Raw genomic sequence first — 26,889 nt, forward strand, 5'->3', positions numbered from 1 at the left:
GGCACAACTCTTGAAGTACCTCAGCAAACTTCCTGTTGTAGCTTTTACTTTCTACCCTCCATAGTCTTATCTTATCTTATTTCACCTACACAAACTGCACTAGAGGAAACTGTGAATGTTGTGCTTGGTTGCAATTTTTCATTAAACACACTCCTCATAGTAGCCATCCCTCAAGACTTTCTCGATTTGAAGCAATGCATTATCAGGGATTGTAACATCGTGTCTTTTTATTGAATTAGTTGCAATTGTACATATCTATTCATATAATATTGCATTCTGGATAAAGAGCATCTAGCAGCAGTTTAGTTTAAATGAAAAGCTCTTCTTGTTAAACAGTTACCCTCAGTAATATTTTTGTTTCTTATTTGTAATCCATAGAATTTTAGGTCAAACACTTATTTATACTTTGACTTTCTTGCTAAGGAAGTTTAATGTTGATAAGTGAACGTGTGTTTTTCAAGCTTGGTTGATATCTGAATGTAACGACAGTTTTTCCTCTGAACACTGATTAACGATTTCTGTTAGAGGAAGTGGGGTGGAAGGAATCACACAATTAGCAATGTTTACAGTTAGCCCTAGACTTTATCCAGGCTCACAAGTGCCTGGATAAAGGATTTCCTCACAAACCGGCCCCAGACTGTAAGACTCGGCCCTCATCTCTCCTCCACTCGCACACTGAGCACCGGCTCCCCACAGGGCTGTGTGCTGAGCCCCCTCTTGTATTCTCTCTACACCCACGACTGCAGTTCGACCCACAACAACACTCTCATCATCAAGTTTGCTGATGACACCACGGTAGTCGGACTCATCTCGAAGGGAGATGAGGCAGAGTACAGAGAGGAAGTCCTGAAGCTGGCAGCATGGTGTTCAGAAAACAACCTGGCACTGAACACTAAGAAAACCAAAGAGCTCATTGTTGACTTCAGGAGACACAGCACCGACTTGGCCCCCCTCTACATCAACGGGGAGTGTGTGGAGAGGGTCCACACCTTCCGGTTCCTTGGTGTCCTCATCTCTGCTGACATCTCCTGGACAGGAAACATCTCAGCAGTCATCAAGAAGGCCCAACAGCGGCTGCACTTCCTGAGAGTCCTCAGGAAGTACAAGCTGAACTCCGACCTGCTGCTGACCTTCTACCGCTCGTCCATTGAGAGCCTGCTAACCTACTGCATCACAGTATGGTACGGCAGCTGCACCAAAGCAGATAGAGTGAGGCTTCAGAGTGTGGTCAAGACAGCACAAAAGATCATCGGCTGCCCTCTCCCCTCCCTGATGGACATTTATTCCTCCCGCTGCCTCACCAGAGCAGCAAACATTATCAAGGACAGCTCCCACCCTGGCTTCAACATGTTCAGCCTGCTTCCCTCAGGGGAGCGCTACAGGTGCATCAACACAAAAAACCCACAGACTCAAAAACTGTTTCTTCCCTAAAGCCATAACCACCCTGAACTCACACATGCACAGATAACACAGCCCCCCCCCCCCCACTTCCTCTATGGACCACCACTGTGCAATACCAATTCTATGTGCAATAACTGTATATACATAACACTATTTATTACATATTACTTACGGCTTGTATATTGTACATTTTATATATATATATATGTTTTTCCCTATGTTAATACTGTCCATATGTACATAGCGCTGCAGAACTGTACCCTCCCCCCCCCATCATGTTTACACTGAGTAGGAGATGCTCTGTATCTCATTGTACAACTCTATAGTGACAATAAAGGCATTCTATTCTATTCTATTCTATTCTAGACAGGAGATGTAACATATATATTTAATTCATAATAACCATTAATGTGAGCTAGATCTTAACTATCTGAGATAGTTAAGATATATTTATTTGAGGTATAACAACATTTGGATTTAATTATAGCATACACCACACAGAAAAACTCAATTTACGTCATCAACCACAACTCTTGAGATGAGTCTACAAATTTCCTGTGCCACTTCATTTCAATTTACCCTTAAAAACTTCACCTCACACAGATAAACGGCACTGAGAGGAACTTTGAATGCTCAGCTATAATACTTTATAAAGCACAGAAAAATCTCTTCTGTGATCATGAACACGTCAGTCATCGCTACAGAGGACAGGGTTTACGCTGGGGTCTTTGGCTGCATTATGGTGATAGGTCTGCCTCTCAACGCAGTCGCACTGTGGATTCTTCTTCGCCGTCACAGCCTCCAATCACCCAACGCTGTCTTAATGGTCAACCTGGCAGTATCAGACCTGCTGGTCATCATCTCTTTGCCCATGAGGATCTACTTTCACGCCACCCGCAGATGGCCTCTGAGCAACATAATGTGCCAATTCATCACAATGCTCTTTCGCAACAACATCCGCTCCAGCGCCTTCTTCATTACTTTCATCAGCATGGACAGACTTCTGGCTGTGGTTTATCCTCTGAGGTCACGCCATCTTCGAACTTCATCCAATGCCTGGAAAGGAGCAGCAGTAGTCTGGCTATTTGTTCTGTTAATGAATGTCCCATGGTTTATGGACTTAAAACGTTTTAAAAACAGAAACAATGCCACTTGTTTTGGAACTGCTTCTATGAGTGCAACACAATCAGCAGTTATTTATTTGTATATGGTGTTAATCGTCACAATGCTAGCAGTCAACATTATTTGCACCATTATGGTGTCTTGGACTTTATGCAACCGTCCCAGTGACACTGCAAAGATCAACAAAAGGGTGAATGTAATGCTGATTTTTGCCATGAATTTGGTTTTATTCACGATCTGTTTCTTGCCTGTGCAAATAGGTTTAGCCACAAAAAGTTTTGCTCATTTAACCCCACTTGTATGTCTTGCTGCTGTGAACTGCTGTTTGGATCCTCTGCTGTATTACTTTTCTTTTGACTCCTTTTGGAAGAAAATGGAAGATGCAATGAAGGGAGGAGAAATGTAGATGCTAGACATGTTATTTTTGGTATGATATTTTCTTTTTGACATGAATTTTTTCTTTTTTTTTTTTTGGTGAACTAACTTGTTATTGCACAAAATGCTTATTTAGTTCAAGCATATTTTCTGAATTCCTAAATTCTGAAACTGAGCTTATTGTATTGTGTCTTTTGACTTGCCTCTCTGCTTTCTTGTCTTTCCACTCACCTCCAATGATTTGTGGCAGATGGCTGCCCTCCCTGACCCTGGTTTTGTAGGAGGTTTCTTCCTGTTAGAAAGGGACTTTTTTCTACCCAGTGTTACCACAGGTTTGTTCAGAGGGGGTTCAGTCATGGAATTTTGGGGGTTTCATTCTAATATTATTTTATAATATAAAGCACCTTTGGGTGACTGTCGTTGTGAATTGGTGCTATATAAATAAAATCGAACAACATTTTCACCAGTAACTCAACAATAATTGTCAGTTAAATGTACTTGTGAAGCTTAGGCAGTGGGATACATAGCGAAAAGACTTGTCAGCCTCACAGTTTCATAAAACTATTCTTTAAATATAAAGCTTCAGGACTGTAGCTGATTTATTGTACATTTTGTACACTTGACGACTGAGGAAACAACCTGTCTTTATCTGCTGGAGAGTTTAAAAAAGACCTCCGGAAGTCCATACCGCAGAACAAGATACTGTCAAGCACGTAAAACAAACCACATTGTAACTGAAACTTTTTAACTCTTCACACACTGTTCATCACAATGCTCTTTAACAACATCCTCTCAGTGGCAACTTCATCCCCGTCATCAGCTTGGAACATCTGATGGCTCTGGTTTTTCCTTTGACGCCATGCCATCTTAGACCCTAATCCTGTGCCTGAAAAGGATCTGCACTCATCTGGTTAATTTTGCTGGTGGAGAAACTACAGACGATGTGAGGTTTTGAAAGCGTTTGAACAATCTTGAATTTCTCAAGGCTCTAAGAGTCATAAAAAGGTTAATCTGCATCATCAAAGCTTTAAATAGCAAAAGAATCTAGGCTGTTTTATGAGAATTCAGTCACTTTTTGCTAATTATTTGTAACATTTTATGAAATAAGCTTATTTGTGAAAAACAGGAAGTCTCAAGTTTACATGTCTCTGTGCAAAATCCAAATCGAGAGCTCATAACACAACTACTTGGAAAAAAAGGAAATAGCTGGCTCCGTAACTGTGGAAACACTTTTGTGCGTTGGTGTAGACCTGCAGCCTGTTTGGTTTGTCTTTTTCACGGTAAAACTAGTTTATAGTTGTAAAATAGTTAAAAGAAAATGGTAAAAACTGGTTTTAATGCTACCTGTTTTTCATTGGGAGTGGGGGGAAATACAGCTTTTACAGTTAACCTAGGCTCAGGTGTTAATAGTATTGGTTCTAAATGTTGTCAGATTGTATAAAAAGTATGTTTGTTATTTGTCAAACAAGATATTTCATTTAAAAATGTTATAACTATTAACGTCAGTGGCCACAATCGAATTGCACCACCAGATTTCCTGTTGCAATATTTCACACTCCCTAGTCTAATCCACCCTCACTTCACACAGATAATCATCAGAGAGTGGAAGGTTTGCTGCTCAGCTGCAATTCAGTTAATAAGGAGCCAGAAACTTCATCATGAACGCATCAAATGTCACTACAGAGGACAGGGTTTACGCTGGGGTCTTTGGCTGCATTATGGTGATAGGTCTGCCTCTCAACGCAGTCGCACTGTGGATTCTTCTTTGCCGTCACAGCCTCCAATCGCCCAACGCTGTCTTCATGGTCAACCTGGCAGTATCAGACCTGCTGGTCATCATCTCTTTGCCCATGAGGATCTACTTTCACGCCACCCGCAGATGGCCTCTGAGCAACATAATGTGCCAATTCATCACAATGCTCTTTCGCAACAACATCCGCTCCAGCTCCTTCTTCATTACTTTCATCAGCGTGGACAGACTTCTGGCTGTGGTTTATCCTCTGAGGTTACGCCATCTTCGAACTTCATCCAATGCCTGGAAAGGAGCAGCAGTGGTCTGGCTATTTGTGCTGGTATTGAATGTTCCAGAGATTTTGGACTTTCCAAAAAATGCAAACCACACTGGATGTTTTGATTTCAGTCGTGACAGGAAACCAGGTTTAACTAAAGGTATAGCAAATGTACATCTTGTGTTAATAGTCACAATGCTAGCAGTCAACATTGTGTGCACCGTTATGGTGTCTTGGGTACTGCACAGACATCTCAGTGACTCTGCGATCAACAACAAGATGAACGTAATGCTGATATTTGTCATGAACTTGGTTTTGTTTGCTATGTGTTTCCTACCTTTGTCAGTAGGTGTAGTTACAGTTAAACCTACTGAATTAAAGCCATTGATATGTCTTAGTGCTGTGAACTGTTGTCTAGATCCATTCTTATATTACTTTTCCTTTGATGGCTTCTGGAAGAAAAAAGAAGATGCGGATCCGCCAAGAGAGCAGTAACCTTAGGACATGCTATTTCAATGTATAATTCCAGTCATATTATGATTTTCCTATTTTCCAAAAAAAGTGATTGTGTAGCAATGGGACAGGTATTTTGTTCAACTGTATTGTTTGTTTGTTTTAATTGTTTTTAAGTAATTGTTTAATAAAATGCTTCGGAAGCTTCGAACAACAATGATGGACTAAGAATGTAAAAGGCTTGTTGTTATAATCAGGAAATTTTGGCAAAATTTGAACACTTCTTCTGTTTTCAAAGAATTATTAATAGTTGGGGAAATATGCTCATTTGAGAATACAGACATAGAGGCACGTAAACAGGAAAGGTGGAGTTGCCGGTAGACTTTTCTCAGCTTCAGTCAGAGACAATCTGTTACCTCTGTGATGGTGTTGTTCCTATATCATCAAAACACTGTTAGTCCAGCTGCAACAACATCGCAACTGACCAGAGCATTGTCAGAGCATTCAGTTTGCATTAGCTAAGAAGCTAACTACTGCTATTAAAAACTATCACAAGCAAAGCAAGCTAAATTTGGCAAAAAGCAAACCTAATTTGATAATGAATTTGTTATATTGCATTAATTATTAGAAAAAACCCACTTGAAAAATTGACAATTTGTTCCAGAAGAGAGTTTATATAAACAAAAGTATTTTTCTTTTCTTTTTTCCACCGTTGCATTGCTTTGACATCACACAACGTGACTGGTCGGTTGCAGTATTACTCTTCATTGTGATAATACTCATCCAGGATGATCAACAGTACAGCTATCTGGTAATTGCTAATAGTTACATTTTTTAAATGAGTGTGCATATCAACCAGGTTTACATTCATACTGACTGTTCTGATCTGCCTTACCTGCTGTACAAATTCGTCATGAAGTGTTCTGAACTTCAGCTATTTCAGCTTCTACTGAGGAGAGGGGCTGTGTGCTTGCCTGCGTGCAGAAGGAAGGTAAAGACAGCACCTATGACATCTAATCTGATAGCAATTTTTAGTATCAATAAATATCACACACACACACACACTGTCATCAGCTGATCACCAGCTGACAGGACCCCCCCCCCCCCCCCCCCCCGAAGACCGGCACCCGACGGTCCAGGATGGCGGCGACGGAAATCCGAGACGAGGGATCCAAGATGAAGCGGGACGGCACCCAGGAGCGCTCCTCAGGACCGTAGCCAGCCCAGTCCACCAGATACTGGACCCCTCGACTCCGGGGACGGGAGTCCAGGATCCGCTGGACAGTGTAGACAGGACCCCCATCGACGAACCTGGGTGGGGCCGGGGCCGGGGAGGGGGGCGCCAGCGAGGAAGTAACGTGCCGCTTAAGCTGCGAGACGTGGAAAACCGGATGGACCTTCATGGCGGCTGGAAGCCGGAGACGATAAGTCACGGGGTTGAGCCGGGCAGTGATCTCGTACGGGCCAACGAACCAGGGAGTGAGCTTCTTGGACTCGGTGCGGAGCCTCAGGTGCCTTGTGGAGAGCCAGACGCGATCGCCCGGCTGAAAAGGATGACCCGGGCGGTGGCGGCGACGATGCTGCTTGGTGTACAGAGCGTTGGCTCGGGAAATGGCAGCCCGTGCCTTGATCCAGGCCTGACGACAGCGGCGGACCATCCGTTCAGCAGCAGGCACGTCGACCTCCACCTCCTGATGGCTGAAGATGGGAGGATGGAAACCATGACAGACTTCAAAGGGCGAGAGACCGGTGGCAGAAGAGACGTGAAGGTTATGAGACAGCTCAGCCCACAGCAGGTAACGAGGCCAAAGCGACGGTTGGGCGGAGACGAAGCACCTCAAAAAGCGCCCCAGCTGTTGATTGGTCCGTTCAACCTGCCCATTGGTCTGAGGGTGATAGCCGGACGAGAGGCTGGGAGAGGCTCCAATCAGGCGGCAAAAGGCTTTCCAGAACCTGGCGGTGAACTGGGGCCCCCCTGTCCTTGGGGAACCCGTGAAGCCGGACGACATGGTCCAAGAAGAGCTCGGCCGTCCGTTTGGCGGAAGGGAGGCCGGCCAGAGCGACCAGGTGCACCGCCTTCGAAAACCAGTCTACAAAGGTGAGGATGGTGTCAAGACCGTCCACGGATGGGAGGCTGGTAACAAAGTCAAGGCTGACATGGGACCAGGGACGTCCCGGCCCAGGGAGAGGGCGAAGGTCGCCAGCGGGAGGCTGAGTGGAGGACTTGGCCCAAGCACAGGTGTCACAGGCGGAAACGAATTCACGGACGTCGCGAGTCATGGAGGGCCACCAGAAGGCAAGACGGAGGAGTTGGAGGGTCCTGTCAGGCCCCGGGTGACCAGAGAGCGGGGAGGAGTGAGCCCAGAGCAAGGCCTCCTGACGGCACCGGGATGGTACATAGAGCCTCCCAGCAGGGGTGTCAGGCGGAGGTGGTTCGGCGGTCAGGGCATCCCGGATAGAGTCCTCCAGGGGCCACCGAAGGGGGGCAGCGAAGCAATGAGAAGGTAGGATAGGTCCAGGGTCTGACGTGAGGCCGTCCTGGGCGAACTGTCTGGAGAGAGCGTCTGCCTTAGCGTTCTTGGAACCAGGGCGGTAAGGGAGGTGGAAATTGTAAGGCTCAAAGAATAAGGCCCAACGGGCCTGCCTTGGGTTGAGCTGCTTGGCAGAACGAATATGGATCAGGTTCTGATGATCAGTCCAGATCAGAAAAGGGTCTTTTGCCCCCAGGAGCCAATGCCGCCACTCTTCTAAGGCCCACTTGATGGCCAGGAGTTCTCGGTCTCCGACACCATACCGTTGCTGCGTGGGAGAAAATTTCCTTGAGAAATAGCAGCATGGGTGAAATTTTCCATCCGGGCCATGTTGAGAAAGGACAGCGCCAGCGCCAACATCGGAGGCATCCACCTCCACCACAAAATCCCTGGCAGGATCAGGGTGGAGCAGGACGGGGGCCGTAGTGAACCGGTGGATAAGGTCTCGGAATGCCTGTTTTGCGCCTGGGGAGAGGCAAAAGGGTTTAGGCAGGTTAGCTGGTTTGGTGAGGGATGTCAGTGGGGCGACAACGGTGCTGAAATTACGAATAAAGCGCCGATAGAAATTGGCAAAGCCCAGGAAGCTCTGTAGCTGCTTAAGGCTGGAGGGCTGAGGCCACTGGGTCACGGCTTGGACCTTTTGCGGGTCCATGGTCAGGCCATCGGAGGAGATGGTGAAGCCTAGGAAGGTGGCGGACCACTGATGGAAAGCACACTTCTCCAGTTTGCAGAACAGCTGGTACTCGAGCAGCCTGCTCAGCACGGCCCTCACATGGCGAATATGGTCCACTTCGGTGCGGGAGTAGATCAAGATGTTGTTTAGATAAGCAAACACCCACCGGCCTAGCATATCCCGCAAGACATCGTTGATCAGATGTTGGAAGACAGCAGGGCTGTTGCAGAGGCCAAAGGGCATCAGCAGGTACTCTCAGTGCCCGTTAGGGGTGATGAAGGCCGTCTTCCATTCGTCCCCTTCCCTAATGCGCACCAAATTGTAGGCGCTGCGTAGGTCCAGTTTGGTGAAGATGCAGGCCTGGGAGAGGGAATCGAGTGCGGTGGATAGCAGAGGAAGAGGATGGCGCTTCATGATAGTGACTTTATTCAAGCCCCGATAATCTATACAGGGGCAGAGCACGCCATCTTTCTTCTTGACAAAGACGAATCCAGCAGCAGCAGGAGAGGTAGAAGGGTGAATAAAGCCCTGTTGGAGAGCCTCAGCAACGTACTCCTTCATGGCCTTATTCTCTGCGGGAGACAGAGAGAACAGGCGACCATGAGGAGGGACCGCTCCCGGGAGGAGCTCAATGGCCATGTCGTAGGCGCGATGAGGAGGTAGAGTAGAGGCTCGCCTCTTACTGAAGACCTCAGATAGGTCGTGGTAAGCCGGAGAGATCTTATCCAGATCAATGGGCTCCGGGGGAGAGGCCTCTTCTGACTTTGAGTTCTTTTTGGTCTGAGAAGGCAGCGGCGTGGACACTGGGGACCCCAATCCAGGATCTGGCAGGAAGACCAGGAGATGTGGGGGTCATGTTGACGGAACCAGGGGTATCCAAGGATGAGAGGAGAGGAAGTGGCCGAGACTACTAGAAACCGGATCTCCTCCTGATGATCCCCAATAGACATGCGAACCGGCTGGGTCTGGAACTGGATCGGGTAGGGTTGGAGGGGTCGCCCATCTACTGAGGTCACCGGGAGAAATCGATCAACAGGAGTTAACGGAATGCGAAGTCGAGAGGCTAGTTTTTGGTCAATGAAGTTCTCAGCGGCTCCGGTGTCCAGAAGGGCTTCAGATGAGAACTGTTGGTGTTTCAGGTAAAATATTACTGGTAACAGAAAACGAGAGGGGTCAGAGGAGTGTGAAGGGCCAGGTGGGACTCCCCCACAGTCTACCTGGCGTCGTCGTTTCCCGGACATAGCAGGCACTGGGGACGACTGTGTCGAGCTGATCCACAGTAGGCGCAGAGACCCTCACGCCAGCGTCTCTCTCTCTCCTCTTTAGAGAGTCTACCCAGCTACATGGGCTCCTCGCTGGATGTACTGCTTGGGCTAGCAGCGGCTCCTTCAGAGGGGGGAGGAGGCTGCGAAGACGTGGCCCTCTGAGGCTGGAAGGGTTTGAAGGCCCAAGGGGTGTGGCGAGGCCGCGACATCACTCGTTGGTCGATCTTCAGGGCGAGGTCCACGGCCTCATCCAGAGTTTTGGAGGCCTAACGGCCGGTCATCTCATCTCAGATGTAATCAGCCAGTCCCTCCAGAAAAATGGAGCGTAGAGAAGCATCTCCCCACTTTAGCTTAGCGGCCAGGGTACGGAATTGGGAGGCAAAGTGACAGACTGCCCTGGCGTAAATGAAGCAGCTGTGACTCCACTTCCACTTCACTGCTCAGGGGAACAAATGTCTTTTTTAATTCCTCCACAAACAGGGCATAGTCATTGCAAGCTGCGGATTTATTGTTGTAGAGAGCCGCAGCCCATTCCTAACCCTGGCCAGACAAGAGAGAGGTTAACGTTGCAACTTTTGCACGGGCGGTGGCGTATTTAGTGAGCTGACATTCAAACAGCATGTCTAAAGTGGCGAGCAACCCATCAGGCCGGCCATCAACTCCGTTGCACTTATCTGGTAGTCCGATCCGGGGCTCCGCGCTCACCGGCGCTGGCTGACGTTGCAGCGAGGTGACGGAAGTGGAAAGTTGGAGGACAGTTTCAGTGAGAGACTCCATTTTTGTGCTCATCCGATCTACCACACCGCGAAGATATAGTACTTCGGCTTTCAGCCGTTCGAATTCCGCTGGGTCTATATGCGGCTCAGACATCCTGTCACGATCGGGCGAATTACACACAGTAATTCGGCGTGCCCGTGTTGGGTGCTGGCTATACCCAAACGCGGCGAAGGCTAGCGATGGGTTGGAACAGACACGCAGTTATTCTAGTAACGATCAGTGCATGAAGCGTGGCTTCGGAACTGGCGTTACAGACGGAGAGCGAGCGGAGCCGGGATGAGAAAAAGAATCGAGAGGAAAAACACTCACAGTTGCTGAATCAGGCGGAGACTGACGTTGGCAAGGTTTCGAAGCTCCTGACATGAAGAGAACGATGTCTGAGCGGCGAACAGGTGGGTGGCGTCTCTCTTTTAAACCCGGCCCCGTGATCAGCTGATCACCAGCTGACACACACACACACACACACACACACACACACACACACATATATATATATATATATATATATAGCCATAAATATAAAGCATCTTGAAGCGCAGCAGTGAACAAAAATCGAGAAGACTTTGTTACAAGTTCTACTGTGAAATTTGATCCCTGGCTTTTTATTCCTTAATAACCATTTGTGTCAATTATTTCTAAACTTTTTTAGATCTTATACAACTGTTTGTCTTTTATAAAAGAAGATATTAAATGAAAAAACATCTAAACCATGTGAAAAACAAATTGTTTTATTCTTTTATGTAAGTGATACGACTGTTAGATTGTATCAATACATTTCCTGTTGCAATACTTGACTTTTTAACCTCTCCAGTCATCTCACTTGACACAGCTAAAGACCACAGAGATACATGTGTGAGTGTTGTGCTCAGCTGCAGTTTTAATCAAGGGTATGTATACATTTCTTTTATCGCCATGAGCTCATTAAACATTAACTATGGCCACACAGGTTTATGCTGGGGCATGGGTCAGCAACCTTTAAGACCCAAAGAGCCTTTTGGACAACACTGAAAACACTGGGAGCCGCAAATACTTCTTGACATCTAAAATGAAGATAACACTGTATATATTGTTTTTTTTTTTTTTACCTTTATGCTTTGTGTGAACAACTAAAGTGTGTTGCTTATGAAATCCATGAAGTGCTACAGAGAAAATTACATTTTATTTATGTAATTAACACATTTTGAACTCTTAAAGAAATATAACGAAAGGAAAGACGCTGAACTAAAATGATCCATGTAGCAAACAAAAACTGTTGTGAGCCGCCACCCTTATATCTCCTTTTGGCTTTTGGAGCCTTGACCTGACTTTTAAAAAATAACTGGAAAAAAAGCACTATGCTGCTGAAAAATGAAAAATAGATATTTGCAAAATTCTGCCTAAATATGTATTTTACCTGGTTAATGTGTGTGGCGGGGCGTGGTCTGCAGCACTGCTGCAGGGGAGGCGGACGCACCTGAGCGGCACCCGCAATCACGCCTCACTGCCTTAAAGTCTGTGCCATCTATGCTGTTGTGTTGGTGTGTGTCGGGCTGTGAGCTGAAAAGCTACAGCCGGCTGTATGCGTACAGCAACCGTGTGTGAAAAGTGGTCTATAAAGGAAAAGCATGTTCATGCAAACATCGTCGGGTCTGCCGTGATATGTTTACAATGGAACTTCTGCTCCTGAACCTCTGCGCACAGCGTCTGCAAATCGGGGCTGTACGAAGTCACTTTCATCTCTACGCAGGACTGTAAGTTGTCATCTGTGAGGCGTGAGCGGTGTTTGTTTTTAACATAGTTCACGGTGGAGAATCGCTGCTAACATAATGTGGATCCGAAGGTCCATAATTGGCCTACCTGGGGTTGAAAGTCTTGATAAATGCATGGTGTTTCGGCGGGTACACCGGCTTCCGCGAGTGTGACACTTATTTTGAGCAATGAAAAAATAATAGAATATAATTTTATTTTTATATTTCAATATCACAATAATCTTCCAATTTAGAACTACAAGTTAAAAAAGACTTAACATGAATTAAATACACTTCCACACAGAGCCACAGTATAAGGACTAAAGAGCCGCATGCGGCTCCGGAGCCGCAGGTTGCCGAACCCTGTGCTGGGGAATTCTGATTATTTCAGACCTGCTGTTGGTCATTATCATCTCTTACTTTCATCTTGCCATAATTCATATCCTAATCAGTAGAGTTGTTAATCACAGCTGGTATGTCATGTGTTGCATTTGAAAATAGCAAACTTAATTTACGTCAGCAACCACAACCAGAGTTTCCTGTTCCATGCTAGCTCTCCTCACGTCGCACAAATGAACAGCACAGAAGGACATGTTCGCTGCTTGGCTGCAATACTTCATAAAGGACCAAAAAGAACGTCTTTTCTCATCATGAACACATCAAACAGCACCACAGAAGACGAACAGGTTTACGCTGGGGTCTTTGGCTGCGTGATGGTGATAGGTCTACCTCTCAATGCAGTCGCACTGTGGATTCTTCTTCGCCGCCACAGCCTCAAATCACCAAACGCTGTCTTTGTGGTCAACCTGGCATTCTCAGACCTGCTACTCATCATCTCTTTGCCCATGAGGATCTACTTTCATGCCACAGGCACCTGGCCTCTGAGCAATATGGCGTGCCTCATCATTACAATGCTCTTTCGCGACAACATCCGTTCCAGGGCTATGTTTATCACCTTCATCAGTGTGGACAGATTGCTGGCTGTGGTTTATCCTCTGAGGTCACGCCATTTAAGAACCTCGTCCAATGCCTGGAAAGGAGCAGCATGCGTCTGGAGTTTTTTGGTGGTGGTGAATATCCCAGAGAGTTTGGACTTTCTAGAACATTTGCAGAACCACACTCAACCTACCTGTTTTAAATCTTATGACTCTTACGAGCTTTTATTGAGTAAAACTCGATTAGCAATTATTTACCTTCAGACTGTGTTACTGGTCACAATGCTAACAGTCAACATTGTTTGCACCGTTATGGTGTCTTGGACTCTGCACAGACATCTCAGTGACTCTGCAAAGGTCAGCAACAAGATGAAAGTTATGCTGATCTTTGTCATGAACTTGGTTTTGTTTGCCATGTTCTTACCTGTGCCTATAGGAATGGCTGCACATGGCAAAGAAATCATGCCGCTGGTGTGTCTTACTGTTTCTAACTGCTGTTTGGATCCTCTGCTGTATTACTTTTCTTTTGACTCCTTTTGGAAGAAAAAGGAAGATGCAACGAAGGGAAGAGAAATGTAGATGCTAGACATGATATTTTTGATGTGATATTTTCTTTTTGACATGAATTATTTTCTTTTTTTTGGTGAACTAACTTGTTATTGCACAAAATGCTCATTTAGTTCAAGCATAATATCCCAATTCCTAAGTTCTGAAACTGAGCTTATTGTACTGTTGTGTGTCTTTTGGCTTGCTTCTCTCTGCTTTCTTGTCTTTCCACTAACCTCCAATGATTTGTGGCAGATGGCTGCCCTCCCTGACCCTGGGTTTGTAGGAGGTTTCTTCCTGTTAGAAAGGGACTTTTTTTCTACCCAGTGTTACCACAGGTTTGTTCAGAGTCATGGAATTTTGGGGGTTTCATTCTAATATTATTTTATAATATAAAGCACCTTTGGGTGACTGTCGTTGTGAATTGGTGCTATATAAATAAAATCGAACAACATTTTCACCAGTAACTCAACAATAATTGTCAGTTAAATGTACTTGTGAAGCTTAGGCAGTGGGATACATAGCGAAAAGACTTGTCAGCCTCACAGTTTCATAAAACTATTCTTTAAATATAAAGCTTCAGGACTGTAGCTGATTTATTGTACATTTTGTACACTTGACGACTGAGGAAACAACCTGTCTTTATCTGCTGGAGAGTTTAAAAAAGACCTCCGGAAGTCCATACCGCAGAACAAGATACTGTCAAGCACGTAAAACAAACCACATTGTAACTGAAACTTTTTAACTCTTCACACACTGTTCATCACAATGCTCTTTAACAACATCCTCTCAGTGGCAACTTCATCCCCGTCATCAGCTTGGAACGTCTGATGGCTCTGGTTTTTCCTTTGACGCCATGCCATCTTAGACCCTAATCCTGTACCTGAAAAGGATCTGCGCTCGTCTGGTTAATTTTGCTGGTAGAGAAACTACAGACGATGTGAGGTTTTGAAAGCGTTTGAACAATCTTGAATTTCTCAAGGCTCTAAGAGTCATAAAAAGGTTAATCTGCATCATCAAAGCTTTAAATAGCAAAAGAATCTAGGCTGTTTTATGATAATTCAGTCACTTTTTGTTAGTTATTTGTAACATTTTATGAAATAAGCTTATTTGTGTGGAAACACTTTTGTGCGTTGGTGTAGACCTGCAGCCTGTTTGGTTTGTCTTTTTCACGGTAAAACTAGTTTATAGCTGTAAAATAGTAAAAAACATTGTAAAAATTTGCAACTGGTTTTAATGCTACCTGTTTTTCATTGGGAGTTGGGAAAAATACAGCTTTTACAGTTAGCCTAGGCCACGGATGTTAATAGTATTGGTTCTAAATGGTGTCAGATTGTATAAAAAGTATGTTTGTTATTTGTCAAACAAGATATTTCATTTAAAAATGTTATAACTATTAACGTCAGTGGCCACGATCGAATTGCACCACCAGATTTCCTGTTGCAATATTTCACACTCCCTAGTCTAATCCACCCTCACTTCACACAGATAATCATCAGAGAGTGGAAGGTTTGCTGCTCAGCTGCAATTCAGTTAATAAGGAGCCAGAAACTTCATCATGAACGCATCAAATGTCACTACAGAGGACAGGGTTTACGCTGGGGTCTTTGGCTGCATTATGGTGATAGGTCTGCCTCTCAACGCAGTCGCACTGTGGATTCTTCTTTGTCGTCACAGCCTCCAATCGCCCAACGCTGTCTTCATGGTCAACCTGGCAGTATCAGACCTGCTGGTCATCATCTCTTTGCCCATGAGGATCTACTTTCACGCCACCCGCAGATGGCCTCTGAGCAATAAGGCGTGCCAATTCATCACAATGCTTTTTCGCAACAACATCCGCTCCAGCGCCTTCTTCATTACTTTCATCAGCATGGACAGACTTCTGGCTGTGGTTTATCCTCTGAGGTCACGCCATCTTCGAACTTCATCCAATGCCTGGAAAGGAGCAGCAGTGGTCTGGCTATTTGTGCTGGTATTGAATGTTCCAGAGACTTTGGACTTTCCAAAAAGTGCCAACGACAGTTGGTGTTTTGATTTCAGTCGTGACAGGAAACCAGGTTTAACTAAAGGTATAGCATTTGTATATCTTGTGTTAATAGTCACAATGCTAGCAGTCAACATTGTGTGCACCGTTATGGTGTCTTGGGTACTGCACAGACATCTCAGTGACTCTGCAAAGGTCAGCAACAAGATGAACGTAATGCTGATATTTGTCATGAACTTGGTTTTGTTTACTATCTGTTTCCTACCTTTGTCAGTAGGTGTAGTTACAGTTAAACCTACTGAATTAAAGCCATTGATATGTCTTAGTGCTGTGAACTGTTGTCTAGATCCATTCTTATATTACTTTTCCTTTGATGGCTTCTGGAAGAAAAAAGAAGATGCGGATCCGACAAGAGAGCAGTGACCTTAGAACATGCTATTTCAACTTATAATTCCAGTCATATTATGGTTTTCCAATTTTCCAAAAAAAAGTGATTGTGTATATATATATATATATATATATATATATATATATATATATACATACATACATACATACATATAAAACCAGAAATATAAAGCATCTTGCAGCATTGAACAAATATTGATAAGAACTACTTGTTAAACAGTTTATTATTGAGTTTATTACAAGTTCTACTATGAAATTTGATCCCTGGCTTTTTATTCCTTAATAACCATTCGTGTCAATTATTTCTAAACTTTGTTTGATCTTATAAAACTATGTTAGTTTTTTTGTATAAGAAGATATTAATTAATAAAAAATTCTACACCATGTGAAAAACAAATTGTTTTATTCTTTTACGTAAGTGATACGACTGTTAGATTGTATCAATACATTTCCTGTTGCAATACTTGACTTTTTAACCTCTCCAGTCATCTCACTTGACACAGCTAAAGACCACAGAGATACATGTGTGAGTGTTGTGCTCAGCTGCAGTTTTAATCAAGGGTATGTATACATTTCTTTTATCGCCATGAGCTCATTAAACATTCACTATGGCCGCACAGGTTTATGCTGGGGCAATCTGATTTTTTCAGACCTGCTGTTGGTCATTATCATCTCTTACTTTCATCTTGCCATAATTCATATCCTAATCAGTAGAGTTGTTAATATCAGCTGGTGTGTCATGTGTTGCATTTGAAAATAGCAAACTTAATTTACGTCAGCAACCACAACCATAGTTTCCTGTTCCATACTAGCTCCCCTCACGTCGCACAAATGAACAGCACAGAAGGACATGTTCGCTGCTTGGCTGCAATACTTCATAAAGGACAAAAAAGAACGTCTTTTCTCATCATGAACACATCAAACAGCACCACAGAAGACGAACAGGTTTACGCTGGGGTCTTTGGCTGCGTGATGGTGATAGGTCTACCTCTCAATGCAGTCGCACTGTGGATTCTTCTTCGCCGCCACAGCCTTAAATCACCCCACGCTGTCTTCATGGTCAACCTGGCATTCTCAGACCTGCTACTCATCATCTCTTTGCCCATGAGGATCTACTTTCATGCCACAGGCACCTGGCCTCTGAGCAATATGGCGTGCCTCATCATTACAATGCTCTTTCGTGACAACATCCGTTCCAGCGCTATGTTTATCACCTTCATCAGTGTGGACAGATTGCTGGCTGTGGTTTATCCTCTGAGGTCACGCCATTTAAGAGCCTCGTCCAATGCCTGGAAAGGAGCAGCATGCGTCTGGAGTTTTATGCTGGTGGTGAATATCCCAGAGAGTTTGGACTTTCTAAAACATTTGCAGAACCACACTCAACCTACCTGTTTTAAATCTTATGACTCTTACGAGCTTTTATTGAGTAAAACTCGATTAGCAGTTATTTACCTTCAGATTGTGTTACTGGTCACAATGCTAACAGTCAACATTGTTTGCACCGTTATGGTGTCTTGGACTCTGCACAGACATCTCAGTGACTCTGCAAAGGTCAGCAACAAGATGAAAGTTATGCTGATCTTTGTCATGAACTTGGTTTTGTTTGCCATGTTCTTACCTGTGCCTATAGGAATGGCTGCACATGGCAAAGAAATCATGCCGCTGGTGTGTCTTACTGTTTCTAACTGCTGTTTGGATCCTCTGCTGTATTACTTTTCTTTTGACTCCTTCTGGAAGAAAAACGAGAACTGTAGATAAAAGACCTCCTATTTCCAAAAGTTGGTATTAGATTTACAATGGGATCTATATTTTTTAAGAGGAACAACGTGTTTGTTCACAAACTTTTCTGTAGTTCAACAATTTGTATGGCTTCACCAATAAACCAACATTAACATGTTTGTGAAGCTTTGCGTGTGAGACAGATGGTGAAAAGGCTAGTTGAAGTAGTGGTTTTGTGTTTTATTTAGACCTATGCTGCAGCATGACAGCGTCAACCATCAAAAGAATGGTTGCTGTACTAGAAACTGAAGCTTAAAAAAAGACAGCTGCAAAGCTTTTTTTAGTTTACACATTCAAGAGGTTACTACTTGTTGTCAGCTTAAGAACTTCAAGCAATATCCTTTGTTAATTTTTTCACTTTTAGTTTGACTATTTGGATCTATTCATGTGCAAAGTTTAGTGCGCTTCTGTTATTTTTCTCCTAAACCCTTCTCTTGGATGATTTTTCTAAAAAAGAAAACAAAAACAAAACTAACTGCTTGTCTTTTTCAAGTAGTTGAAAAAGACAGTGTGAGAAAAGGGTGTTGATTGAGAGCCTATTTTACATTTTGCTCATTGTTCAGTTGAGGAAGCAGACTGTTTTCATCTGCTGGAGAGCTAAAGAAAAAAAAACATCATGGTTTGTCCTCTGGAAGTCACTGCTGCAGTACAAGATACAGTAGGGCACAGGTTACAAACCACATTTTAACAGAAATGTTTCAACTTTTCATTGCAAGGCTTGTTCAATACAACATCGTCTCCTATGCTGCCTTTAGCAGCTTGCAACATCTGCTCGCTGTGGTTTATTCTCTGAGGTCAACTTCAAAACTATTTCTGTGTCTGAAATGGAGCTGCACACGCCTGGCTGATCTTGCTGGTGGGGAAAATCACAGAGGGTGTGAGGTTTCGAAAGCAGTTAAGCAATTTTGAACTTTCTCAGGGCTCTAAGCATCATGAACAGATTCTTGCTGCAACATCAAAGTGTCATAATTTGGCTGTGGAGTGGGCATGGAGTGGACCCACGTGCAGGACATATTGCTGATGCTAACCTAAACTGATACTAACTCAGGGAAGTAAGAAATCGGGAACTTATAAACTAAGGAACTACGAGGAAAATGGGGAACACACAAGGCAAATGACACACAGCATTAAGGGACAACGTGACAAAGAATTGAGGAGAATTTAGAGCGTAAATACACACGAGGTCACAAAGCAGAGTGGATTCACCTGGGGAACACAGCTTGGCAGAATCTAACTAGTGTGACAAGGGGAAGCAAAACTAAACATGACACACATGAGACGAGGGACTGTCAAAACAGAACAGGAAACATAATACTGAGACAGAGACAAAGACACAGATGAAAAGATAAACAGACACAGAGACACGACTTACTTGACATAACTAAACAGCGAGACCAGAAAACAACAGAGAGAGATTATAGACAGAGAGACATAGGACACAACTGGGGAACAAACAGAGATCACAAAGAGAAGTAACAAAATTATAATAAACAAAAGCTAGAAAAGGCACAAAAACACTAAAGTTTGTGCCCGAGGCAAAAAAAAAACCTAACCCAAAACTACCATCAGAAGACTAAAGACCTAAATATAAATCATTTCTTAAAAGCAAAACAAATCATTAACTCAAAAGAAAAACTCAAAACCGTGGATCCAGGACCTAAGGACCCTGACACAAAGTTTCAAACGCAAAAAAACCAAACAATCCAGGCTGTTTTATTCAGTATTCATGCACTAATTAGTACATTCACTAATAATTTAAAACATTTTAGGAAATAAGCTTACTTGAGACAAACATGATGTCTTAAGTTCAAATTTTTATGGCAAATACAAATACAGAAGCATAAATATGGTACAAAAACTGGAATAGGAGAGACACCCATTTAGTATTAAATGTAAAAATGATCTAAATGTTTGGCCCTGTGGGAAACACTTGTTTGTTTTCTTGCAGAACCACAGCATGGGTTGGTTTGTTTTTTTCTACTTGCTGCTAAAAAAACAGAAGAGTCAAACTCAGCACCTTCTTGTTGTGAGGTAACGGTGCTAACCACTGTGTCACCGTACCCCCCCACAAAATATACAAACATTTTTCATATGCAATATGAACTTGACTGTTAATCAGCTTATATCACCATAAATAACCATAGTAAAATTTCCATAATTGATAACCTATTGCAATAAGCCAGCCACAGAGTGCTGACCCACACAGGTGTGCACACGGGCATACGCTGTTCATAGACACAAACTACACCTATCTTGGCTGCTACCTCAAAGCACATTGTGCGCTATCGGTCTTTAGTATTTACTGTTATTCCCATATGGAAAAGAAATAGAAAAAACTTATAAAAGACTTGCATAAGATTTGGCTTACTTCATATAGTGAATCATGTAAGGCTTATATGATTTACTCATGAGAATGGCCACTTTCTCATTACTTTCATATATAGTTTTAGTAAGTATCCAAAACATACAAGTTTCATTTATATAATTTTTCAAGGGATCTTATATCTGTTTTCACTCTTGTATGCTTTTCATACAAGTTTCATGCAAGACAGATACAAAGTTTATAAGATTTATATATATCTTTTCCATATGGGTTTACATTTAGCTAGATTAATGCGATGGTGTTGCGTTTATTATGTTGCTCTCTTTTTTGCTTGTTTCCTCTTTTTCTCCCTTTTTCCCTCTCTCAACAGGTGATCCAGGAGATTTTGGTCATTTTTAATGGCCTTTCTCACTGCATTTCCAGAGTGTCTGCATGTGACATAAGACTAGCTCCTTGGTCTGACCTGTCACTATCACTGCTTTAACTCTGTGTTAAGCAGGAGATCAAGAACTGTGGGAAGCTTTACTTCAGACTGCTTCAGGTTTTCCGATGCAATGGAAATTCCAGCAGTACACCCTAGTCGTGCCCTGCAATTAAGAAAGATCTGTGGAAACACGAGTGCTTCTGGTCCATTTTGCCTGGAAATAGAAGCCCTCGTGCTATCAAACATGTCAATACGCTGAGATTTGTTTTAAACCAGTCATTTTTACAGGCGATCCAAATACCAGTAAGTAGTCCACACTAAAAAATGCTGGGTTAAAAATGACCCAATTTGTAACTCAATGCTGGGTCAAATATATACCGAGCCAACGCTAAGTTGTTGCAACTTAACAGGGTTGGGTTACTGGTTTGACCCGGTTAGGATAACTATCCAAAAATTGGATTAAATTGACCAATGTTTAAAGTTGAGGTTACCAAAAATTGAGTCGAAACTCAGAACCCATCACAAGCGTTATATTACCATTGACGTTTGGGTTAAGATTTCTACTTAGTATAAAATTCAGCATATAAAAACTAAATTCAAAACAGATTTTCTCAAAAATCGTTTTATTGCCATATGATACATAGAACATAGACAGCAAAATTCATAAAAAATATATCATCGAAAGTAAAAAGCAAGTAACAAAAACGTAATAAATTCATTATATCATATCCATTACTTCAAATCAGTCTTTGGTTACAGCACATACACATGTTAACACACATAAAGACATGCTTTGTGAAGTCGGCTCTGTTTTTAGAACAAATTACATTTAAAAACTCTTAAATTGATAAATTGATGATTTTTTTCAGCCCCCAATATTTAGGTTTTTTAATTGTTGTTGTGTGTATCCATTGAAGTGTAGATACTTACATATCCGGTGCTACAGCAGTCCTTTAAACATGGACACTGATCTACTATTGATGATGCCAAAATTGCCTTTATTCCTGAAGTTGGGCTGCAAGCAAAAACAGTTGCATTTCATAAAATTGGATAAACAAAAACTTTACTTTTCTGTAGATTTCTTGTAAAATAAACAAATACCAAGAGCAGAAGCTTTGGAGAAAAAAAAAAAGAAATCCAACATTTAGACTGATCCTCTTTGTTTTCATCACACAGCACACACACTTAAGGAACTGCCACTGGAATCATTCTACTTGGGCCAGCACAGGGCAGTGTCCCTGACATTCTGGCCAAGAAGCCTAAATGTAGAGACAGTGAAAATGCCGCACAAACTACCACCACCAACAACAACAACAAAACCTATAACTGATTTAGTTTATGTACAAGAAATACTCACTTTTCTCCATAGTCCTCTATGAAGTGTAAAATAAGTATCCAGATCCTCCATCTTTCATGAATGGATATGTGCTGGTGTTCCTCAAGACTGGCAACTAAAGATATCCCCTCAGGTGCATCTTACGGATGTTCTAAAGTTAAATAATTAAGGTTAAAACATTTTCAATGTTAATTTTAGAATAATTTAATATACTTGTGATGGCTGCAGTTACAGCCACACAGTGGTAATATCTACTGAACATCAGTGTACATGTACAAACTCCAAAATACGTCCATTCACCAGCCTCTTTCCTGGCAGCTATGTGGTCAGAGGATGAGGAGGTGGTCTCTGTCCTCCACTGGTTCCTGTTCCCTCATACCGCAGTAAACGGTGCCCTAGCCAATGCCACTCCTCTCCTCAGTCATCTGTTCTGCCACCTGTTCCGGCTGCAGGGTCCGAGGGGCCCGTCTGGCCTTTGTCTGTTGTTCCCGCTGGGGGTTCTGGAGAACCGCACCAGGCTTTGTGTGTCTCTGCTGGAGGGACCCAGGGGTCTGTCCAGCTGTCTGTTCCTGCTGGGGGTTCTGGAAAACCGCTCCAGCCGTCTTCCGTCTCCGCTGAAGGGTCCGAGGGGCCCATTCAGCCTTCTGTCTCCGCTGGAGGGCTTGAGGAACCTGTCCAGCCACCTGTTCCTGCTGTAGGGACCGAGGGGCCCGTCCGGCCTTCATCTGTTGTTCTCACTGGGGGTTCTGGAGAACCACTCCAGCCGTCTTCCGTCTCTGCTGAAGGGTCCGAGGGGCCCGTTCAGCCTTCTGTCTCCGCTGGAGGGCTTGAGGAACCTGTCCAGCCACCTGTTCCTGCTGTAGGGACCGAGGGGCCCGTCCGGCCTTCATCTGTTGTTCTCACTGGGGGTTCTGGAGAACCACTCCAGCCGTCTTCCGTCTCTGCTGAAGGGTCTGAGGGGCCCGTTCAGCCTTCTGTCTCTGCTGGAAGATCCGGAAGGCCTATCCAGCCTTCGTTGCCTGAAGCACCACCACCTGCGGCTTCCTCGCCATCGCCTGCAGCGTCACCTCCTGCAGTTTCCACACTGCCGCCTGCAGTGCCACCACCAATTCCGTCGCCTGCAGTTGCCGTGCTGCCATCTGGTCCTGCTTCGTCTCTGCCTGAGGCCTCCTCACGGGCTGATTCCGCTTCGTCTGCACCAGAGGTCTCGGCGCCACCTCGTCCTGTCCGGCCTGCACGTCCTCGTCCTGTCCAGCCTGCACGTCCTCGTCCTGTCCGGCCTGCTCATCCTCGTTCTGTCCGGCCTGCTTGTCCTCGTCCTGTCTGGCCTGCTCATCCTTGTCCTGTCCGGCCACTTTCCAGGCCCTTGGCTGGACATCATTGCTGTCGCGGCCGGCCTTCAGACCTGCTCCGTTGCCGCCGCTGGCTTCGCGGCCAGCCTCCAGACCTGCTCCATCACGGTCGCTGGCTTCGCGGTTGGCCTCTTGAACTGTTTTTTGGACTTTTGTGTTGTCGACCTCCGGGCTGGACCCCTGAACTGCCTGGTTCTGGACTCTTGGGCCATCAACCTCCCGGCTGGCCCCCTGAACTGCCCAGGTTTGGACTGTTGTGCCGTCAGCCTCCGGGCCGGTCCCCTGAACTTTTTTGGGACTGTTTTCCTGGCCGCCTGCGCCTCTCGTGAGCCTGTTTTTGTTTGGTTTTTTTGTTTCCTAGGCTCCTCTGCTGTTGCCCTCCGGGGCTTCCATACTCTTAGGGTACCTGGGTCGTTGACCCAGTGGTTTCAGGTTTGTACCTTGTAACATTGGACCCGATAAACATACGCTGGAGCGCATATGATGACAGCAGAACTTTTTATTTGACACTGTGGTTTTTGTATTGTTCACTGGGACAAAGACACTCCTGCTCTCTCTGCTGTCACGTCCGCTCCCCCTCCGACTGTCACTGCCAACATATAAAGAGACACAATCACTGTCAGATCCCAGCACACCTGTTCACCCCGCCCCTGCGCCGCCCCGGGAGCTCACTGCGTCACCCCTCCTCTGCAGCTGGCCAGAGACCACACCCACGCCACATACCTTTTTATTGGTGTTCTTATCTTAGTTTATTTTTGTGAAGGTTTTGGTTTCTGTTTTGCATTTCTATTTTTTCCCTAGTTCTTCTTGGTGTGTGATTATGCGGTTCTCAAGTTTTGGTTTCCTTACTCCCTCTATTCTGTGTCCAGTCAGTGTCCGTGTCTGCCCTGGTCCCACGTCTCTGTTCCCTCTGTTGCAGTGCCTGCCTGTGAGTCTGCGTCTCTGTGTTATGTTTCCTGTTTTACTTTGAAGGTCCATGTCTTATGTTAATGTATCTGATTTTGCTTCCCCTGTTTCATTAGGCCTGATTTGCCCCAGCTGTGTTTCCCTCCTGTTACCCATTCCCTGATTGCTCTCTCTGTGTATTTAAGCCCTGTGTTTCTCTGTGTCCGTGTTGTGATCTCCCTTATCTACCCTCATCTTGCTGTGTGTTCTGTCTCCCTGCCAGCCAATTCAGGTTATTGTTATTTTCTGTTTAGTGTTTGTATTCTCAGTTTTGCTAGTTCTCTGTTTGCCATCTAGCAATTAATCTGAGTTTGAGTTCACATTTTGCCTCCGAGTGTCTGCACTTTGGGTCCTTCATATCACCACTCCTGCCTGCACACAGCCTTCACATGACAGATTAGCCAAGTTTCCCCTTTGTCTCGTTTAGGTAGGTTCGTTTGTTTGAGTTAGTAGTATTGCTTGTTGCCAGCTTTTCTGGCAACAAAGAGTTCTGTTACTTTAACCTCTTTTATGGGCCCACGATTTTGAATTCTCTGTATAATTTAACCAAGTTTGTTTTATTTGACGCATAAATGGTTAGATTCTGACGAATATCTAACCATGCAGTTTAAGGTTTACAAATTTAAGTACACGAATGACAACATTTAACAGCTTCAACCTAACACCCTGCCAGGCATAGCTGGACTGGCCATCGGGCATTTGCCCAGTGGGCCGATGGTGATTTTTTTTGGGTTTTTTAGGCCAATGGGGGGGTTTTTTTGTACTGTTGTTGTTGCTGTTTTTGTAACGGTATAAAGAATGAAAGGTGGTGGATTGGCCAGATGCTGGCAGATGTGTAAAAATAGCTTCCACAGAGGCCAGCAGGTGGATGAGGGAAAGGGGAGGCAGGAGAAGGAGAGACCCAAGGCGGCCGCTGGTCCAATTGTCAGGTGAACTGAACTTCAGGTATGAAGTTCTGAATTGCAGTCTATCTGGGTCAGATATAAACCAAGTTTAGGTGGAGTTTATTTTCATTTTTACAGTCAGCTACAATAACTCGTACTGCATACTAGCTAGCATGACGGAGTTTCTATACAGCTGGGTGGGTGCTATGATGTTACTGATAGTGAACTTTATTCTATTCATAAGGTTAATTAGTAGAGTTGCCAACCATCCCCTAAAAAACGGAATTGTCCCGTATTCAGAGAAAATCGCGTTTTGTATTGAGCTGAAAAGCAATGCAGTTTGTCCCGGACTTCAGCTACAATGGGGAAAAAAGACACAAAGCTGAAGTTATTTTGGGTCTTTACGCTGTCAGCTGCTTCTTCTTCTCTCATTCTCCCCCCTCCCTCTCCTGTTGCTACTTCAATCATAAAACTGATCAATAATCAGCTGATCGGCTTTTCTGTTGCAAGTCCCGTCTCTCTTGTTTGTTTATCGCCCAGTTTGTGCCAGAATAAACCAGCAGATGCTAAACAACAGCAGCACGTTTAAGCTTGATCAGCTGTTGTTAGAATTTATTTAATATTACTTTCTAGTATCAGCTGATGTTTGCTGGAGCCACAGCTGTAAAAGCTGCTGGTCATGATATCGGTTTGGATATCTGGTGAGAGGGAAACATGAAGATGAAACCAGCAGATGTCCTTACTGAATCATCAGAGCTGAACAGGTGATGGAGAAACAGATTTACCTTTTAGGTCACATGAATGAGTTGAAGGGAAGTTATGAACTGTTTCTGAGAGACAAAAAACATCAGGATCCTTTTCTAAGTAGCTAACAGCTGGTAACTGTGCAGGGGCGGGTCTAGCAAAGTTTTGCCAGGGGGGCAGGTAGGGCATTAACAGGGAAAGGGGGGCACAAAGAAATACTTTTCTTTCTTATTCTCATTTAAAATGTCTATCTTTTATTAAATAATTACCCGAATCTTACAACCAAAGTTTTCGTCTGATGTAAATTGTATAGAAATCCGTTACTGTATATAGTAAAGTCTTCTCTGTCTTAATTTCAGGTTTCTACCATGTGTTGTAGATAGTTCAGGGGGTTAACTCGACCAAGCAGTCTTTTGCTTTCGGCTAAGTACTGTTTAGAATAACATAATAGGGAGGATAGTGTAGGTTTAAGTTGATTAGATTGATACATATATACCAACAAGACAGTGTACATTGTGGGAATGTAGGGATAGGGAGAGCTCTAATCCCAACAACATCACTGTCACAACAGTTTTTGTTTTCATTCAAAGGCTTTATGGCTTTTCCTATAATACCTGGTGGGCTGGTCTCTAGTCAAAATGCCCGGGCTGATTTTTTTTTTGTCCCAGTCCAGCCCTGCTGCCAGGTTAACTCTTTAACTTAGCCTTGTGTGTTGACTAAGAACCAAAAGGCTTAATACAAACGATATTTGTAAGGCATTAAATTAGTGTTTTTTATTTTACTTTGATTATATGTAGAGTGAGGATCAAAGATGGTGGCTAAATATTGGGTGGGGGCAGTATAAATACTCAGGTATGTTCCTGTTACATCACGTTTTCATTAGTAGCAAGTAGTGG

The 26,889-nt window shown here is 44.0% G+C and overlaps 6 protein-coding genes across 7 annotated transcripts in view; 5 read left to right on the forward strand and 1 right to left on the reverse strand.

Moving 5' to 3' along the window:
- Window positions 1-11,062, reverse strand: part of LOC120729090 (thymus-specific serine protease) — a 26,543-nt gene extending 15,481 nt beyond the window's left edge. For both annotated transcript variants that reach the window (XM_040024532.1, XM_040024541.1), the window contains exon 1: window positions 10,916-11,062. The gene's annotated coding sequence lies outside the window, so the exon portion shown is untranslated. The remainder of the gene's footprint in view (window positions 1-10,915) is intronic.
- On the forward strand, window positions 1,886-14,807 carry LOC120729126 (lysophosphatidic acid receptor 6-like). Its single transcript, XM_040024592.1, has 2 exons — window positions 1,886-3,230; window positions 14,153-14,807. Exon 1 carries the CDS (start codon window positions 2,081-2,083, stop codon window positions 2,927-2,929), a length of 849 nt encoding a protein of 282 aa, XP_039880526.1. The 5' UTR covers window positions 1,886-2,080; the 3' UTR covers window positions 2,930-3,230; window positions 14,153-14,807.
- On the forward strand, window positions 3,229-6,403 carry LOC120729129 (lysophosphatidic acid receptor 6-like). The gene is made up of 2 exons (XM_040024605.1): window positions 3,229-3,841; window positions 4,487-6,403. Exon 2 carries the CDS (start codon window positions 4,557-4,559, stop codon window positions 5,400-5,402), a length of 846 nt encoding a protein of 281 aa, XP_039880539.1. The 5' UTR covers window positions 3,229-3,841; window positions 4,487-4,556; the 3' UTR covers window positions 5,403-6,403.
- On the forward strand, window positions 12,635-14,807 carry LOC120729102 (lysophosphatidic acid receptor 6-like). Its single transcript, XM_040024555.1, has one exon. It carries the CDS (start codon window positions 12,906-12,908, stop codon window positions 13,845-13,847), a length of 942 nt encoding a protein of 313 aa, XP_039880489.1. The 5' UTR covers window positions 12,635-12,905; the 3' UTR covers window positions 13,848-14,807.
- Window positions 14,638-16,330, forward strand: LOC120729118 (lysophosphatidic acid receptor 6-like). Its single transcript, XM_040024578.1, has 2 exons — window positions 14,638-14,754; window positions 15,303-16,330. The coding sequence occupies exon 2, from the start codon at window positions 15,373-15,375 to the stop codon at window positions 16,219-16,221; it is 849 nt and encodes a 282-aa protein (XP_039880512.1). The 5' UTR covers window positions 14,638-14,754; window positions 15,303-15,372; the 3' UTR covers window positions 16,222-16,330.
- Window positions 16,331-16,924: 594 nt separating this feature from the next.
- LOC120729109 (lysophosphatidic acid receptor 6-like) lies at window positions 16,925-19,553 on the forward strand. Its single transcript, XM_040024567.1, has one exon. The coding sequence runs from the start codon at window positions 17,038-17,040 to the stop codon at window positions 17,962-17,964; it is 927 nt and encodes a 308-aa protein (XP_039880501.1). The 5' UTR covers window positions 16,925-17,037; the 3' UTR covers window positions 17,965-19,553.
- Window positions 19,554-26,889: the final 7,336 nt, after the last annotated feature.

Source organism: Simochromis diagramma, unplaced genomic scaffold, assembly GCF_900408965.1.
Source record: "Simochromis diagramma unplaced genomic scaffold, fSimDia1.1 OVJJ01000348.1, whole genome shotgun sequence".
Lineage (NCBI taxonomy): Eukaryota > Metazoa > Chordata > Actinopteri > Cichliformes > Cichlidae > Simochromis > Simochromis diagramma.

Coding starts and splice junctions, on each gene's coding strand:
- LOC120729126 (XM_040024592.1), top strand. CDS start 2,081: ATGAACACGTCAGTCATCGCTACAGAGGACAGGGTTTACGCTGGGGTC.
- LOC120729118 (XM_040024578.1), top strand. CDS start 15,373: ATGAACGCATCAAATGTCACTACAGAGGACAGGGTTTACGCTGGGGTC.
- LOC120729109 (XM_040024567.1), top strand. CDS start 17,038: ATGAACAGCACAGAAGGACATGTTCGCTGCTTGGCTGCAATACTTCAT.
- LOC120729129 (XM_040024605.1), top strand. CDS start 4,557: ATGAACGCATCAAATGTCACTACAGAGGACAGGGTTTACGCTGGGGTC.
- LOC120729102 (XM_040024555.1), top strand. CDS start 12,906: ATGAACAGCACAGAAGGACATGTTCGCTGCTTGGCTGCAATACTTCAT.